General features: G+C 50.2%; 4 protein-coding genes across 4 annotated transcripts; 1 reads left to right on the top strand and 3 right to left on the bottom strand.

The window, feature by feature from the left end:
• The first annotated feature begins 1,030 nt into the window (after positions 1-1,030).
• On the top strand, positions 1,031-3,063 carry BDV37DRAFT_139805 (major facilitator superfamily domain-containing protein). Its single transcript, XM_032078829.1, has one exon. It carries the CDS (start codon positions 1,219-1,221, stop codon positions 2,857-2,859), a length of 1,641 nt encoding a protein of 546 aa, XP_031946357.1. The 5' UTR covers positions 1,031-1,218; the 3' UTR covers positions 2,860-3,063.
• On the bottom strand, positions 3,022-6,108 carry BDV37DRAFT_294568 (Kha1p; the record flags this gene model as incomplete). The annotated part of the gene is made up of 4 exons (XM_032089660.1): positions 3,022-4,769; positions 4,821-5,483; positions 5,532-5,948; positions 6,004-6,108. 4 exons carry the CDS (start codon positions 6,106-6,108, stop codon positions 3,267-3,269), a joined length of 2,688 nt encoding a protein of 895 aa, XP_031946358.1. The 3' UTR covers positions 3,022-3,266.
• A 1,142-nt stretch (positions 6,109-7,250) lies between these two features.
• On the bottom strand, positions 7,251-8,772 carry BDV37DRAFT_268195 (uncharacterized protein; the record flags this gene model as incomplete). Its single annotated transcript, XM_032084141.1, has 2 exons — positions 7,251-8,445; positions 8,567-8,772. The coding sequence occupies 2 exons, from the start codon at positions 8,770-8,772 to the stop codon at positions 7,251-7,253; spliced, it is 1,401 nt and encodes a 466-aa protein (XP_031946359.1).
• A 5,794-nt stretch (positions 8,773-14,566) lies between these two features.
• On the bottom strand, positions 14,567-15,384 carry BDV37DRAFT_140048 (uncharacterized protein). The gene has a single exon (XM_032078831.1). The coding sequence runs from the start codon at positions 15,331-15,333 to the stop codon at positions 14,725-14,727; it is 609 nt and encodes a 202-aa protein (XP_031946360.1). The 5' UTR covers positions 15,334-15,384; the 3' UTR covers positions 14,567-14,724.
• Between the last annotated feature and the right edge of the window lie 147 nt (positions 15,385-15,531).

A 15,531-nucleotide genomic window follows, 5' to 3' on the forward strand; every position in this document is an offset into this window, starting at 1 on the left:
CCGTAGTCCCGGCAGGTTTTCCAGATCTCATTAGCAGATGGCTCAATGCCAGTAAAAGGCTGGAAAAAGAGATCTGAGAGGCCTTTCCTAGCCAATGAGCTACCCGGGTTGTACAAGACTTCTGGCCCTTTTTTCGGGACCGGAAACAGAGATGTTCGGTCGGTAGCCAATGCCGAGGCTCTTACCCAAATCGAATAGGAAAGTGCGAGCTTCTTAAGTTTGAGATGTGGATCCGTACCAAGCATTGGGAGGATTTTTAAAATGTGGGTAACCCTCAACATGACCATCCTGTACACCGTACGTGGGCATCTCTCTAGAGAGAGACTGCTTTGAGAAAAGTCTTTAGAGTATCAGGTTGCTCGTGGTGTACAGATGCGGATGAGGACTTAGAAGATATATCATACTGCAGCGTCACTGCTGCATGGAGTGACCGGAGGCGCCGATATAGCGTCAGCAGCGGTGAGAATTTTCGGTTTCGTTTCCCCGAAGATGTCCCGAAGATCCATATCGACCCCCGATCGAATAGCGTGGGATGCTGTGGCCCATGGGGTGGCAACTGACCGAGTCGGGCCGGGGGAGTTTCCAACGTAGTATGGAGTTAGGGCAGCGTCGGGATGCCGAACTGGAGACGGCGTGGGGGTTGACCTCATTCTTCTCCGGTGATCTCGGCCGGATTCCGATCGCTGTAAATGGTTCTGGTGTTTGCCTCTGTTCCTGTCCCTGACCATCTCAGGGGATAATGGCCTGATTTGTGAAGGGAAGATTGACCTCGAGCCGTGGAAGAGTTCACGGGATTCAAGTAGATCTCTAGCTATGTATTGCTTGTCTCTTGGATAGGCCATTGATATCTTGGATGAGTAATGAGGTTTTTCCCCGAAGTTTTATAGACTTTCCTAAAATGGAAGCCTCTTCGACCCACTGGGAGAAGTTCCTAACTGCGTCTTCCCCCAACACTGAACGGAGGTAGCGGCCCCCGTGGAGAACGGAGAACGACAAACTTTGCCTGCTCAAGTGATGCGTTTTGTGGACTGCTTAGCTGGCCACCGCGTGATTTTCTGCCCTTCTCATAGTGTAATGACGCAGGGTGCAGCAGGGTCGTAAGTTGGATTGATCCATGGTCAATCTACTATAATACTGCCTGTTCCTCTCACCCCGGTCCTCTTCTCCCCCATTCTCACTACTCCAGTCCACGTCTTTCCACCTTTAATCACCACTAATATGGAGACCGAGAAGACCTACACTGAGAAGCCCCAACCGGGCCTCTCGTCTCACACAGAGGACGCCGCCTCCAGTTCACAACACATCCCGGCCACAAGCAAGACAGGCCTTGTGGTCGGCGGCAAACACGCTCAATCATTGTCCGACAGCTCCTCCCTATCATCAAGTGAGCAGAACATTACCACCTTCGACTTCGACCTCCCCCCTACTGCCACACAAGCCACCGTCCACGATGGAAAGGAGCGTATCCTCCTCGACTTCGTCGAGGGCGACAAGGAAAACCCCTTCAACTGGGACCCCCGGTACAAGGCTTTCATCTCGGTGCTCCTCTGTCTCATGACGCTCTTCATCGGTCTCGCAACCACCGCCTACAGTTCCGGTATCGACCGCATGACAAAAGACCTCGGCGTGTCCACCATCCTAGGCCAGCTGGGTCTCTTCACCTTCAACTTCACCTGTGCTCTCGCCCCCCTCTTCCTGGCCCCCTTCTGCGAGCTCGCCGGCCGCCGCGTCATCTACGTCGGCGCCTACATCTGCTTCGGCCTAATGTTCATCGGCCTCGCGCTGGGCAAGAACATCGCCACCATCCTCGTCTGCCGCGCCCTCCTCGGCCTCTTCGGCTGCGTCGGCACCATCCTCGTCGGCGGCACCTTCGGCGACATGTACCGCCCCGAAGAGCGCGCCATCCCCATGGCCAGCTTCTCCTACATCGCCATCCTGGGCACCGTCGGCGCCCCCATCTACGCCGGCTTCATCGACCAAGCCCTCGGCTGGCGCTGGGTGGAAGGCATCCAGGGGCTCGCCAACATCCCGCTCGCCATCGTCTGCTTCTTCTGCCTCCGCGAGACCCGCGGCAGCGTCGCCCTCGGCAAACGCGCAGACCTCATCCGCCGGCAAACCGGCGACGAGCGCTACGTAGCCGCCACGGACCTCGAAGCGCCCGATATCAAAACCATGCTGTATAACTCGTCCATCAAAGCCGGCAAGATGCTCATCACCGAACCCGTCGTCTTCGCCTTCGGCCTCTGGATCGCATTCGCCTGGTTCCTCGCCTTCCTCTTCCTGTCCGTGATCCCGATCACCTTCCAAGAGAAGAAAGGCTGGGGCGAGGGCGTGTCGGGACTTCCCTACATCTCACTATGTCTGGGGACGACGATCGGCTTCGGACTCAACTTCCTACAGATCCGGAAATACAACTCGATTGTCGCGCAGAACGGGACCGCGCCGCCCGAGGCACGACTATACGGCGCCCTCTTCGGGGCCGTGTGGCTCCCCGTCGGCCTGTTCATCTACAGCTTCACGCAGTACGCGTTCCTGCACTGGATCGGGCCCTTCATTGCCCTCGTCCTCATCACCATCGGCATCTTCTTCATCTTCGAGTCGTGTTACTCGTTTACCTCCGACTGCTATGGCGAGTCGTCCTCGTCGGCTATCGCCGGTCAGGGCTTCATGCGGAATACCCTCGGCGCGGTGTCGCCGCTTTTCGCGTCCCAGTTCTTTCATAACGTGGGGAGCCAGTATGCAGGGCTTATCCTGGCTTTGGTGGCGACGTTTTTGACGTTTATTCCGTATGTCTTGTTCTGGTGGGGGCCGGCCCTCAGGAAGAGGTCGAGGTTGGCTTCGACCAATACAGGGTTTTAGGTGAGCTGGGCTCGCTGTGTTGGGGGATTTGGTTGTTTTGTTGTGGGATGATTAATGTAGATATGTTGATGTGATTGTAGATACATCGTTGGATATGATTATGATTGTATAATAATAGTCATCGTTTACGAAAAAGTACATATTTTGTTTGAATGGGTGTTGTGTTTCTAGGTCTTGTCTTCTTTGTAGAGGGACGTGTGTCGAGAGGCCATGCGTTCTACAAGACTTGTTACATTACCCATCGACGTTGGAGGAGCCGGTGAGCGTTTAAGATACGGAGAGTTAATGGATCCCAATGGAAGTTCAGGGGTCGATCATTGAGACAAAACTAAAAAACACCGAACACTGCCAGGCATATACAAAACCAGGTTCTAGGGTATATATATACTGTTCATGCCAAAAGGCCTTTACCGGCCACCCACAGCACCCACACGAGCTTGTAGCACAAGAACATCACCCACGATACGATTCTCAGTACGAACCATCGCCTGTGCGACCGGTCCCAGAACCCGGCTGGCTTCGGCGCCAATCTCTTCCTGCGAGGATGAAGAGGGGTCGCTGAGATCCACTCGGTTGTTGCCTCGTCCCACCACGACGATGTTCCCGGCCTTTTGCGGAACCTTACCCATCTCTTCTTTCACGGCAGTGACCGCGACACCCACAGCGTCGGTGCTGCCTCGTGATGGGCTGACACGTTTGAAGACGACCCGAGAGCTCAGCTCTTCAGAAAGGGAGTCCTTCATGGCGCTGAAGAAGATAGAATCTGACTCTGATCCCTGGAGGGCGCTTGAGACCTGACTGGAAGACTTGTCCTGCGTGCTGCTACTTGGCGCACTCTGGCCCACCTCTGGAGCCTGAGGTGGAGACGGCGCCACATCGATGTGGATAATCGTGGCGGTAACTTGGTCATTCTGGGCGAGTTGCATCACGAAGCGCAGCGCGAATCGATCATCGTCTCCACCAAAGAAAGGCAACACTATATGGTGAGCACGCGCAGCGGCTGGGGGGGCACTGTTCCACACGGAGCTGCGCACACTCATGGCGCTGAACGATCGTTTCTTAAAAAGAGATTTACGAGTCTGACGACTATAGATACTCCGTTCGATCAGAACCCCAACGCTGGATGAAGACTGGCGCATCACGTTGGATACGAAGTCGGTGTACGGGCCATTCGCGAAGCGGCTCGCTTCATCAATACCGAGCCCGGTTTGATGCTCGCTCATGCCACCCGTCTCACTCCACGGAATGAGAAGAAGGTCACTAGACTCCTCGCGCGCCATTCCTACGACTGTGTCGGCATAGGAATGCTCTGGCACCACGGAGACGCCCGCCATGATCGACATATCATGCCACTGGCCAAATGCTCGAAAGGTGTTGATCACGGGATCCCACAGCGTATATTCCTCGATTTCCGATACTTTCATGACGCTGGAATCACGATCCGTTAGTTCCATCAACCGAACCCCATGCACCTGGAGCGCAGGGGCGTCCTCGACCTCGGTGGCAGCCAGCTCTTCAGCCGCTGGCTCCGGGGACATTGTTTGGGACTTTCTCTGGTCTGGATGCGTTTTGGGGAGAGGAGGCTGAGCAAGACGGCTAGGGCCGAGGAGGGCGGCTAATGTGCAAATACTGGATAGACCATCAAGCCGCAAGTAAACCAGCAGTCTTCGAACAGTTGTACCTTGAAGCTCTTCTTTGGCCAGCGCCACGCTGTTACCGCGCGAATCGGATTGGATGGGGTTTCCGTTCCAGTCAATCTCACCGCGGCGCCAGCGGTCAACCTTGATTTGGTACCACTTCGGATACAGAGCCGTGGTCAGCGGGGTTGTGACGAAAGTCGTAACTAGCGCCATGACCACGAACATGGTGAAGGTACGGGTGCTCAGGATATTGGCTTGTAGGCCGATATTCTAAATCGCGTTAGCGAAGGATTGGCGGGGCTGATCTGAAGGAGAACACACCAAGACAATCAGTTCGACAAGACCTTTGCAACTCATCAACACACCGATGGAGAAGCTCTCCCGCCAGAGAAGGCCGCAAATTCTGGACGCCAATGCGCCCCCAACGACCTTGGCGACAAATGCGATCGCGATCACGGCGACCACGTATCCCCATACCGTCCCAGTATCAAGCAGTCCCAGGTTGGTTTGGAGGCCAGATAAGGTGAAATACAGGGGCAAAAAAAGCGCCGCGACCAGATCTTCGATCTTCTCCGTGAGTTTGATGGCGAACCCACCCTCGTGGGGACAGAGGAGACCAATGAGAAATCCACCGAAGATCGCGTGGACCCCGATCACTTGGGTGAAGAAGGAGGAAGCCAAAGCTATCAGAAGAGTCACCGCTACCACCGATTGGCTCGGGCCTTTCTGCAGGCTTCCCGTCTTCTTGAGAAAATGCAAGAAAACCGGTCGGAAGAGAAGGAACAAAAAGAGAACGTATCCCACACAAACGAGCAGAACCCAAAGCGCTGTTAGTCCAGACCCTGCGTTCACCAGAGCGACACAGAGGGCGAGGAGAATCCAGCCAACGACGTCGTTGCCGACACCCGCAGACAACACGATCACACCGACGTTGGTGCCGAGTAGTTTCAACTCCGTTAGGATTCGACATAGAACGGGGAATGCCTGGGACAATTACTAAGCGGGCCTTGGGAAATGACGCGTGGAACCTACAGTGATAGCCATGGCAATACCGATAAAGAGCAGATAGGTACCGAAATTAATCGGGACCGTACCGGGCTCATTACGAAAGGTATTGTACAGGCCGTAGGAGATGGCGCATCCAAAGCCGAACGGCAGGATCATTCCCGCGGCTGACACACTGGCCGCCACGCGCCAATTGCTAAACAAAAAGCGGAGGTCGGTTTCGAGGCCGACGAGGAACAGAAACAGAATGAGACCAAGGTTGGCCACCAAGTTGAGATTGGGGATCGAAGCATCCGGGAAAATGGCTTCTGTAAAGCCTGGGATGCGACCCATGACCGATGGACCCAGAATGACACCGCCGATAACTTCGGCGATGACACGCGGCTGGCGAATCTTGGACAGCGGCCAGTGCAGCGCCCGACACAAGATGATGATAATGCTGGCCTAATGATGGTTGGACATCGCAGTTCAGGGGTAAGGCGCTTCAGACTTGCCTTACCTGAATGATGAAGATCACGATGGGATTTTTCTTGTCATAGTGCGACGGATTCCCACCTTCCAAGATGCCGCCTTGAGGGGTTACGCGAGTCGCATCATCGGCCATGGTGGAGAGTGATGGCACAGCAATGCCGACAGTTAATCCCTCTCGCGGCCGCCTTGTCGACAACAATCAATGGGGAGGGGTTCGGAACAACTAAGTCAAGTTATAAAATGGGGTAAAGAGTCCAGCGAAAGAGAATGGAAAAGAGGGAGGAAAGCAGTTGGGTTGGCGACAAACAAAGAAATCGCAGGACGACTCGATACGGTAAAAGCGATGCCAAGAATATCACCCACGTGGGTCTTCAAAATCCGGGGGATCCAGTCAGACGATCCTGGAGAGGTTGGCAGCATGGACGACTGGAGTACTTACGAGAAAGACTTTTCCCAGATATCCCACCTGAGCTCATGCCACTGCACAATTGATTGGACCTGAAGAAAATGAGTAGTAAAGGACAGAAAAAGAAAGTGGAAGAGGGAGAGATATCTTGTCAGCGTCGGCCAAGACGAGACCAGACAAGACCACGGCATGTCACGAGCCTGGAACCCAACCGTTCTCGGGGAAAAACTGCCAGCGCGGGAGGCGGGGACCTTGCGTCCAATCACCCCTCGTCATGTGCTGCGACCCAATCAATTGTATCCAAGCCATTGCGTCGGTCGTCAACCCTGGTCCATAAAGCTACTTACTATGTATGGCGCTCAGATCAAAGAGACTCAGACACGAAACTACCCAAATATACTTTCCAAACTCGAGATCATGCGCCCTCCCCAGGGATTGGCAATCTCTCACATGCGATCCCAAACGTGACTTGTTGATATTTACCATGTGGAAAATCGTGTAAATAATTTGAAAACAAAGTACACAAAAAGCCATCTTGAACGCCATGCAAAAGCGGTGTAAAGCTGATCCACGTTATGGAGAAGTACAAAGGAATCCATCCCGAAATCATCGCTCGAATAATGTCGCTCGCTCAGATACTGAATCCAGATGATCTCTTTCCTTTTCTCTCCTTCATTCTTTCACTCGGCTGTTCTATCTGATAATCGAGATGTGCTTGGGCCTCCATGTGGCGAATGAGATGGTGTACAAACCTGCATATATTCACAGTCACGTTCGTCCTGAAGAAGAACTCCGCAAGATGTTTACCAACATTCTATCGAAGTCCTAGAGACCGAGGATAGCCTGGACTTTCGGTAGCGTATAGTGTGCTAATTTCCGCCTTGTTTCATCGCGATTTCGGTCGTCTGCAGCTCGCTATAGAGTGGAGGTTGTGTGAGAGGCTGGGATCTTGGCAAGGAAGTGATCTGGATTGGCAGGCGGAGAGATATGCGTGAGGTCAACAGACTGGCGTTCGGTGTGTGATAGCAGAGGTTCAGATCCAACGCATATGTCCGCGAGATCAGACATGAGTGGAAGGTGGGGACAAATGCTTTCGTTTGCGGTAGTGTGATGGGGACAATCACCGCAGCTGTGTAATACGTGCTTCTATCCTCTGTGGGTGAGGTCGTAGGGGATGGTTCGGTCCGAGTCAAGTCCACCCAAGCGCCCTTCTCCGACAGTTGGACACCGGCGTGCTGGATCCAAGTCATTGATGAAACGCATAGTGACGATAGCGAAACAGAGGTTGTGTAGTGGTGCCTTCTGAGGGAGTCGACGTAAGACGGACTTGGGAAGTCGGCCCACGGTGTGATCGTGTAAAACGTGGAAACACTGAGCTTACTGCTCAAGGACCCCAACCTAGGGGGGGGCTCATCTCCGACCGGGTCAAATCGCAGATAAACCGTAGTCATAGTGCAGACACTCGCTGTGGATGGAGAACCAGGTGGACAAAGTTGAAGGGGACTTGGCTGGGACGCAGTAACCAGAAGTGAGCCTCGCTTTGTTCTTGTAACGCCCGTTTTGATATCCTTCACATTTTGCATACAATAATCGTTCCCGTCATCCTTTACCACTAGAGGTGGCTCTTCTTGTACCACCGGAATGATTCGCACTTTTTTCGCGACTACCTTCAAAGTTTCCTTAGCATTTTTGTTACGCAAAGATCTTCTTGTCAGGGAAGTTCGGATCCGATAAGAGATGCGGCACAGTTCAGACGACATATCATCAAGCAAGGAGCGGCCATCGCTGGCAAGCATAAAATCTCCTAGGCTCGGGGGTGGCAAAGTATGAGCACGCCCAACATGTATATTGCTTTTGGCGTGATCACACGTAGGAGAGGGGAGTCGCTCTGGAACAACGAAAATGAAGGGAAACCTGTAGACTTGGCCAGGCACGAACGTACGCGGCGTAGGATATTCGACATCTCCAATGGGCTGGTGAAGCTCAAGAAAGGTATGGCAGGCCTTTGCTTGACTCGGGAGTGCCATTACTTGCGATTGTTGCGTTTCTGAAAGTCCTGTCACTCTTGTATTAACGTCGTGACGATTAGATGTCACCCAATGTTGTTAATGCCGAAGAGAAGAAGCGAACCAGTCGAAGAGGGAAAAAAGAAAGGAAAAGGAAGAAAGAAAGAAAGATCATGTACGGAAGAAACGGTGTGAAGTTACCTTCAAATATGATATCCAACTCATCGAAGCTTGTCTCACAGTCAACACCGATGGAGACAGCTCCTTCTATTACATCCCCGGTTGTATAGGAATTTGGGCATTGCTCTGTTTGACCGGCGAGTTCGATGTGCAAATCTAGACGAGTATTCCACCCCAAGGACTGCAACGTGATGGCAGCGCGCATCTGGACAGATGGATCAACGGTGTTGATATCAATATGGCGGCAGGAACAACGTACTGGGGAGTGGTTTGTATAGTTCATAGATAAAGGGATCACGACCAAGTCGAAGATATATGCACAATCTAGTTGTCAAGGGCCACAGAGAGACATGATCGTCAAATACATGATGCGAGACCGGCGTGGATCTTTTAGACCTGCATGTTCCCCGTGAAGGTCCAGGTAGTGGCCAATTGGTCATGCTGTTGACCAAAGATACTAGTATGGTCTTCATCTTTGCCCTTGGGACCAATGAAATGCACGAATTGTCGTTCTTTAATAAATACGAGCAACACAACAAGGTAATATGAAAGGAAAAACTCCTATTCAGTGACCTGCTAAGGTATATTAGGCATAATATCACCAACGATTGATACTACTTCAAGAAGTTACACGGAGGGTAGTCGTCTGTCCCGTTTAGGAAGTTGGTGGGAGTGGGGCGGCGGCGTGACTACGAGGTATAGAACCAATTTTCAAAGAGTCCTTCTTTTTAATAGTATTCGCCACTTTCCCGAAGGTTTTACTAAGTGCAAAAACTACAAGGCTTCAAGCATATGTGGAGTCGAATATTGCTCAGTAGCTTGGAAGTTGAGGACCGCGAGTGGTGGTCCCATACTAATGCTATCCATATTTTCGGCCGTATTATGAAGCGTGGAACAGTCTAAGCCAGGTGTAGGCTGCCACGGAAGAAAAATAATTCTCTGAACACTTCAGCACCATTCGTGGCCACTCTCACACTGGCAATCTCTGATCGTAAACAAAGGCTTCCGGAGAAAGAGGAAATGGGTCAACCTCAGTTCACTATGGACACTCAAGCATGCGTAACGCCCTGTTCTTGAAATCGGGCAGGTACTCTTTTAAATACATCAATATCCAGAAGGGACAGTCAGAAAATCATAAGGAGACGAGACACGCTGTGTAAGAAAACTTTCGAGTACTCCCAAGAGTGTGAAGCAGATGTTTATTTGGTTCTACGCATGAGAACAAGTGGATTGATATATACGCTTGCGTCAAAGACCCCAGACTGGCCCCCGTCAGCAGGAAGCTTGGTATGCGTTGATGCAATTCCCAATCGTTCATATTCGCCCTTCCATCGTCCCTGTTTCGTGTTTCTGACACATGACAGAGCATGACATATCCTAGGCCGATGAACATTACGATGAAGGAATTATCTAAAAGATTTGGCGGTGGACTGCGGGGGGGAAGCTATCCTCCAAAGGAGCTCATATCGGAACATTGTCGATGGATCACATACTGTGAAATGCACAGAGTTGTTTGGATCCAGAAGACGGTGGGAGGGGTACCAAGGCTTTCCGAAATTGGTCATTCGGGACCTTTTACTCTCAAATCGTACTCAAAAATATCGAGGAGGAATAGAAAGAGCTCGGGTGAAATAATTACTTATACCAGATATCAGATATCAATTGTCCATTCATAGCCCTACCTCTACGTGACGCCAGGATTGACGATGTAGATTCCAGGATCTATGACTAGTCCTCTTAGAAACATACTGACGGCTCCTAGCAACAAGCTTTGGTCGATTGTTGATTCATAGTCTCTCCCAGCCGCCCTGGTAGCTATGTAACATACAAATATAAATACGGGTTGATGCATTCCTCACTTCCAGATATTTAAGCTGTTCCTGCCAGAACTGCCTCCTCTTGCTCTGGGTCGTTGCGACCAACTGATAGCTCTAATAGCTGTTTTGTATATTGGAGGACTCTGGCAGTACAAGGACTCTACTAGTCCTGCAGGGGTAGAGACTCCAGCAGGATTTGCGGGCTCCTGTAGGATGACGAACTCTCGCAGGAGTGGTTGCAGTTCTCGGTGTAGTGAGTGGCTTTCCTGAGGACTAAGGACCCCCGGCAGACTGAGCTTCTCGGACAATTCCGGGCAGTACCATCCACAGTACTTCACTAGACATAGCGAAGACGTTGCCTAGTCTTGCGGAGAATGTGACTCCCTCTATCTCCGCTAAATAGAACTTCCCCAGAACGATACTATGTACTGCATTTTGAGAACACAAAGGTGATGTGGTGCTTGAAAAACTAGGTTGGCAGTGTATTCTGCGCCGAAGATCACACTATTGAACTTTGGTCTCCATATTCCTCCTAATAGTACATGCGGTAGCTCGGCAATTAACATTCCTGATCTAAGTTTAGCCGTACTGATCCGCGGTCGCCTGCGGACAGAATATAGCCAAAACATTGACACATCCCCAACTCTTTTCTCTACGGAGTTTCGTACATAGCTCAACATGTACGAAATAGAAAGGAAGGCAGTCAATCGTGGGTTATTAAATCTTGAGGCTTGCATTGTTTTTCCATCTGGTGATGTTGTGTAACTATCCCTTCCTTCATACACTCTCGCGAGCAGAGACTGTGCTGTGATCTAATGATGTGGGATGATACAATTAGGCTATTACACTAGTTACTGGGGAAATATAAAGAGTCAGCCTGATCTTTGAGCTGCAAGGCCCTCTCAAAACTCTTTAAAGATTTATATTCTCAAAATTGAGCTCTCTGTACCTCTCTCAGTTGACAGTTTTACAATGAAGCTTCCTACTATTGCACTTTTGATCACGAATGTGTCTGCAGCGACGCTTAGTGTCTGGCCGAACCAAGATTTCCAAGGACAACAATCAGATTATGTTAGTGGAAGAAAACTGGAGTTATCTACAAATCAATCTCATACTAACAGCATTATTTTTGCAGTCTACCAAGTAGGAATGATACTTGCTAGTTTTGTATGAAGTTGCATATTCACTGACCTTTTTATTAGTGGCTGTTTTGCCTTGAGCGCCACTCATTTTTCTTATAAGTGGACCGTTGAACCAAATGAGACATGCTGTCTATCGCTTAGAGTATCCGATGACGCAGTAAGGTTCTTCCGATTTTTAACATTCAAACATCCTGATAGATAAACCGCATAATAGGAGGTCACACACACCTGTGGCCATGATGCCAGCGATCCAGATCTTCCTTTTAACCAGGGAGCCATCATTTGTCAACAGAATTAGTCTCGGAGAGGGGATAGCGGATGATGTTGGGTTCCAGTTTTGGTGCATTTGAACTCGGTCGAGCCAAGTGTCGATATCTTTTCGTTGCTTGGTTGCCGTCTTTGTCACCGATTGACCCACTGGTTGGTACCATATTATACAACATACCTCCGTATACAAACACGAGCGGGCTGGCCCATCACAGTTGGAGGGCAGATAGGTCCTGAACACCAGTGCAACGCCATTTAAGAGCTAAGAAAGTGCATAGAAAAAAGGGCAAGTACCGCAAGATATATATTAGATTTTGTATACTACGCTGTCCTCTAATTTCTCTGCCTATGTATGAATCTTACTTCTATACTGTATTCCTAGATTGAACTACTTGGACTGCTTGAATTGCTTGAATTGCATAATATAAGAATAGAAATAGTTCAACATACTACAACTAAACTAAAGCTTCGAGGGTTGCTTATATGGTATTCTCGGCGTAGTAGAGTATTACGCTCCACACGTCTTGAGCAGTGATCCTTGATTGAGTGGGCTCGGTCTTTCGAGCCACACAAGACGGGCTGGAAGCCCCTCGGAATCTAAGACAGTTTCTTGGATCGGCTGCATTCGCGGTGCCATGCCTGCACAGACAACACCAAAGCTAGAATGGGTTGTGCAAATGAAATGACATTGCGACTACATGTCCCCACGGCAAAGAATTTGGCGCAGGTTATGGGAGCCTGGACCAAATGTAAGTTTCACAATCGGATGACCCTACAAACGTGCAACTTCATTGGCAACTTCCCCAAGAACAGGAGGAAATAGTACTGGGCTAATCGTAGATAGTCTCGATAAACTCTAACTCGGTGTCATGATACCTCGCAGCGAGACAAGTTAACACAATTTTAGATTCTGTGGGAAATACGATGGGTTACCATGTAGTGGCCATTGAAGCTGAATATATCCAGTCCTGAAGGGCTGCATGAAAATCATGATCTTACCAAGCACGCGTCCTTCCCGACCCGACCAGTTCTGTATCTATCGAGTCAACAGCAATACTAAAATCTTGCTCGCCGCAGTTGAATACAAACCTCCCTATAAACTATCAGTTGAAGGCCTCCGGGTCGGGCTTCGAACGATCAACCTCTATCGTGAAATCCTCGAACCCGACACCATTCCTCCTGATGGCCCAGTGAAATTAGTATACAATGCGATGCGGCTTAGCGGATCGATGACTGTACAGGAATCCCACGTAATGATTCAGGAAGGGCTCGAATACTCGTACTTGACTATGGGACTCGGAAATCTAACAGCTGTGAGTCCCCTATGACAGCCCAGGCACCCTTTCTTACGTTCTAACTGAACCGAAAACCCTTTACAACACCCGATAGGCATCTACATGCCTGATGATTCCAACGCTATGAGGTGCCGCCTCGTTACGATGGGCTTTAAAGCACTCGGTCATCTCACACGTAATGTTCCGAAAAGAGACATAACTGGTCAGATCGTCCCTATAATAGGAACGCAGAGGAAGACATCCCGTGGTTCTTCGGTAAAACCCACTGAAATTAGCTACTTCAAGAAGGTCCCGCGGCACAGGGGGTCGAAGAGGTCAAAGAAATGGGTCTTTGATACACTAGCGGACCAAGGGATCACTGAACGTCTCCATGGGCGGACTTCCTAACAAGTCGATTATCCCTTATACACAGGGCAATACGATGGAAACGATAAAGACACAACTAATTAATTCGCTTAAATGACTGCTCATTCTCTGATAAGAAGAAAGGACGGGGAGATGGGCTGGAAATATAAGAACAGGGGACAGGTCACTGGCTGAATCCTTTCCTTCCAAGGGGTCTGCGAGCACCCGATATCTGTCATGCGCGATTTTCATGCACGGCCACTGGAAGAGCTCCCGGTCTAGGCCAGCATCGAGTTTGTCCTTGACGAAGACTAGTAGGGTACAAGGCGTTGGGTGAGCCAGTTCCTTGTACTCGTCACCGTAAATTAGTCCCCAACCAGCTGTCTAAACGGTGAGATCGAGTTATATACTACCCATAAGTTCTGGCCCGGCCCTAGGAAAGCTTGATCTCAATCACCCTCCATCGCGGCAGACGGTAAATGGTGCTACGAACAATCCTCCGCATTAGCTTTAGCTAAAAAGTCGATTTGAGTACAAAAGCCTATCAGTTCGCTCTACTTAGCCTATTATCGGAGCCACTCTCATGACCGTCCTACGTAAGGAAACCTCTCAGTTGTGCTCTGTCCTTGACGCTCCGCCGATTTCGGAGCGATTTGTATGTACCAATATTCGCGAGTCGGGATTTGATCCGATCCCAAGAACCCCGCTTCGCGAGAGAGTACTGAGACTTAGATATGGTATATGTTATAGCGTGGGGATTGGTTCTCCACAGTGGATATCTGTGGATATCTTGAGTAGTCCGTGCGGAAAGTTTCAAGTGCTTGCAATAAGCATTCTGTCGTTTCTCTCACCATTTCAGTACTTCTCTTTTGTTGCTTCTCTACAATGCTACGGAACAGAAAAGCAGGCCACAAAGCTTAGTTCAGTAGTGTTGGAAGAGATATTTTGGCTCATAGTATATATTTCAAGGCTGTAGTCCAGCTTCAACACCAAGATAATTATACATGAACCGCGAGAAAGGAAATATGCTTAGGTATATACATAGAAATGAAAGTGGGCGTGACACAATTCGCTTCGTGAAATCGTAATGTGTGATCACAGTTGAAGCATAATCGAACCGATTATGTTCAGCGTCTAGTTGATAGACATGCACGTGCTAGAACTTGGGCAAACAGGAGAAGAAGGACGTCTATGGTCGTAAGGATGGCTTGTGATCGCCGTTGTAAATGCAGAGGTATCATGAGGAGGTCGTAAGATTGACGAATGTTTGCGTTATGCAACAAAGGCCCTGTCAGCTAGCCATTGCCTGCACGGGTTGGTTGGATGACGACCACAGCAGTCGGGTAAAGGCAAACTTGGAGGTAGGTTTGCGACGTTTCGTTGTGACTGATGGCGTTTTGTAGAAGGCATTGGGTTGTCGCGCTGACAAGTCACGGCTGCTATCGTTCTTCGAGCTGACGCGCACCAGATGCGGCGCCGTATTGGTATTGTCGGTCTCTTGAACTTGACTGGCTGCACGACGCTTGATCATTGCTTTGACAGCCTTGGTGATCTGCTCTCGGATCATAGGGCTGGGAGGAGCGTCTTCGTCGTCTCCAAAGATCTCGTCCTCGTCGTCACTTTCTTCTAGCTGGAATGATGCCATGGCCTTCCGTGCATCCTCTTGTGCAGCTTCTATTGAGCGGCGGAGAAGTCGTTGGTGGCCTAAGCAACGACGCAAGTCGGGGCTCTTGGCTGCGGCTTCTCTTTCAAGCTTGTCCCGCGATAACACTGCCATGCGACAGGGGAGGGGTGAGGCCGATCGACGAGCGATAGGAGGAATACGAGAGATCGCGTTTGTGCGGACATGGCGCACGAAGAAGGCGGAGGGTTTGGCGAGGGTTTCGAGAGACCCAGACATACTGACACTTGGGTATGCGCAGTAATATACAAAGTTAACTCTACTTTGTCTATGAGAATAACGAAGGTTGATATTTCCGTTTTTCCCCTGAGGACCAGGGGCACGGCCAGGGGATTTATAGAAGGATTCATGGCTGCAAATGTCAAAAGTCAATGAATAAACTTTGATATCAGGCTCAGACTTCCCTGCCCCGTCCAT

The sequence above is a fragment of the Aspergillus pseudonomiae genome (genome assembly GCF_009193645.1).
Source record: "Aspergillus pseudonomiae strain CBS 119388 unplaced genomic scaffold BDV37scaffold_4, whole genome shotgun sequence".
Taxonomy (NCBI): Eukaryota; Fungi; Ascomycota; class Eurotiomycetes; order Eurotiales; family Aspergillaceae; genus Aspergillus; species Aspergillus pseudonomiae.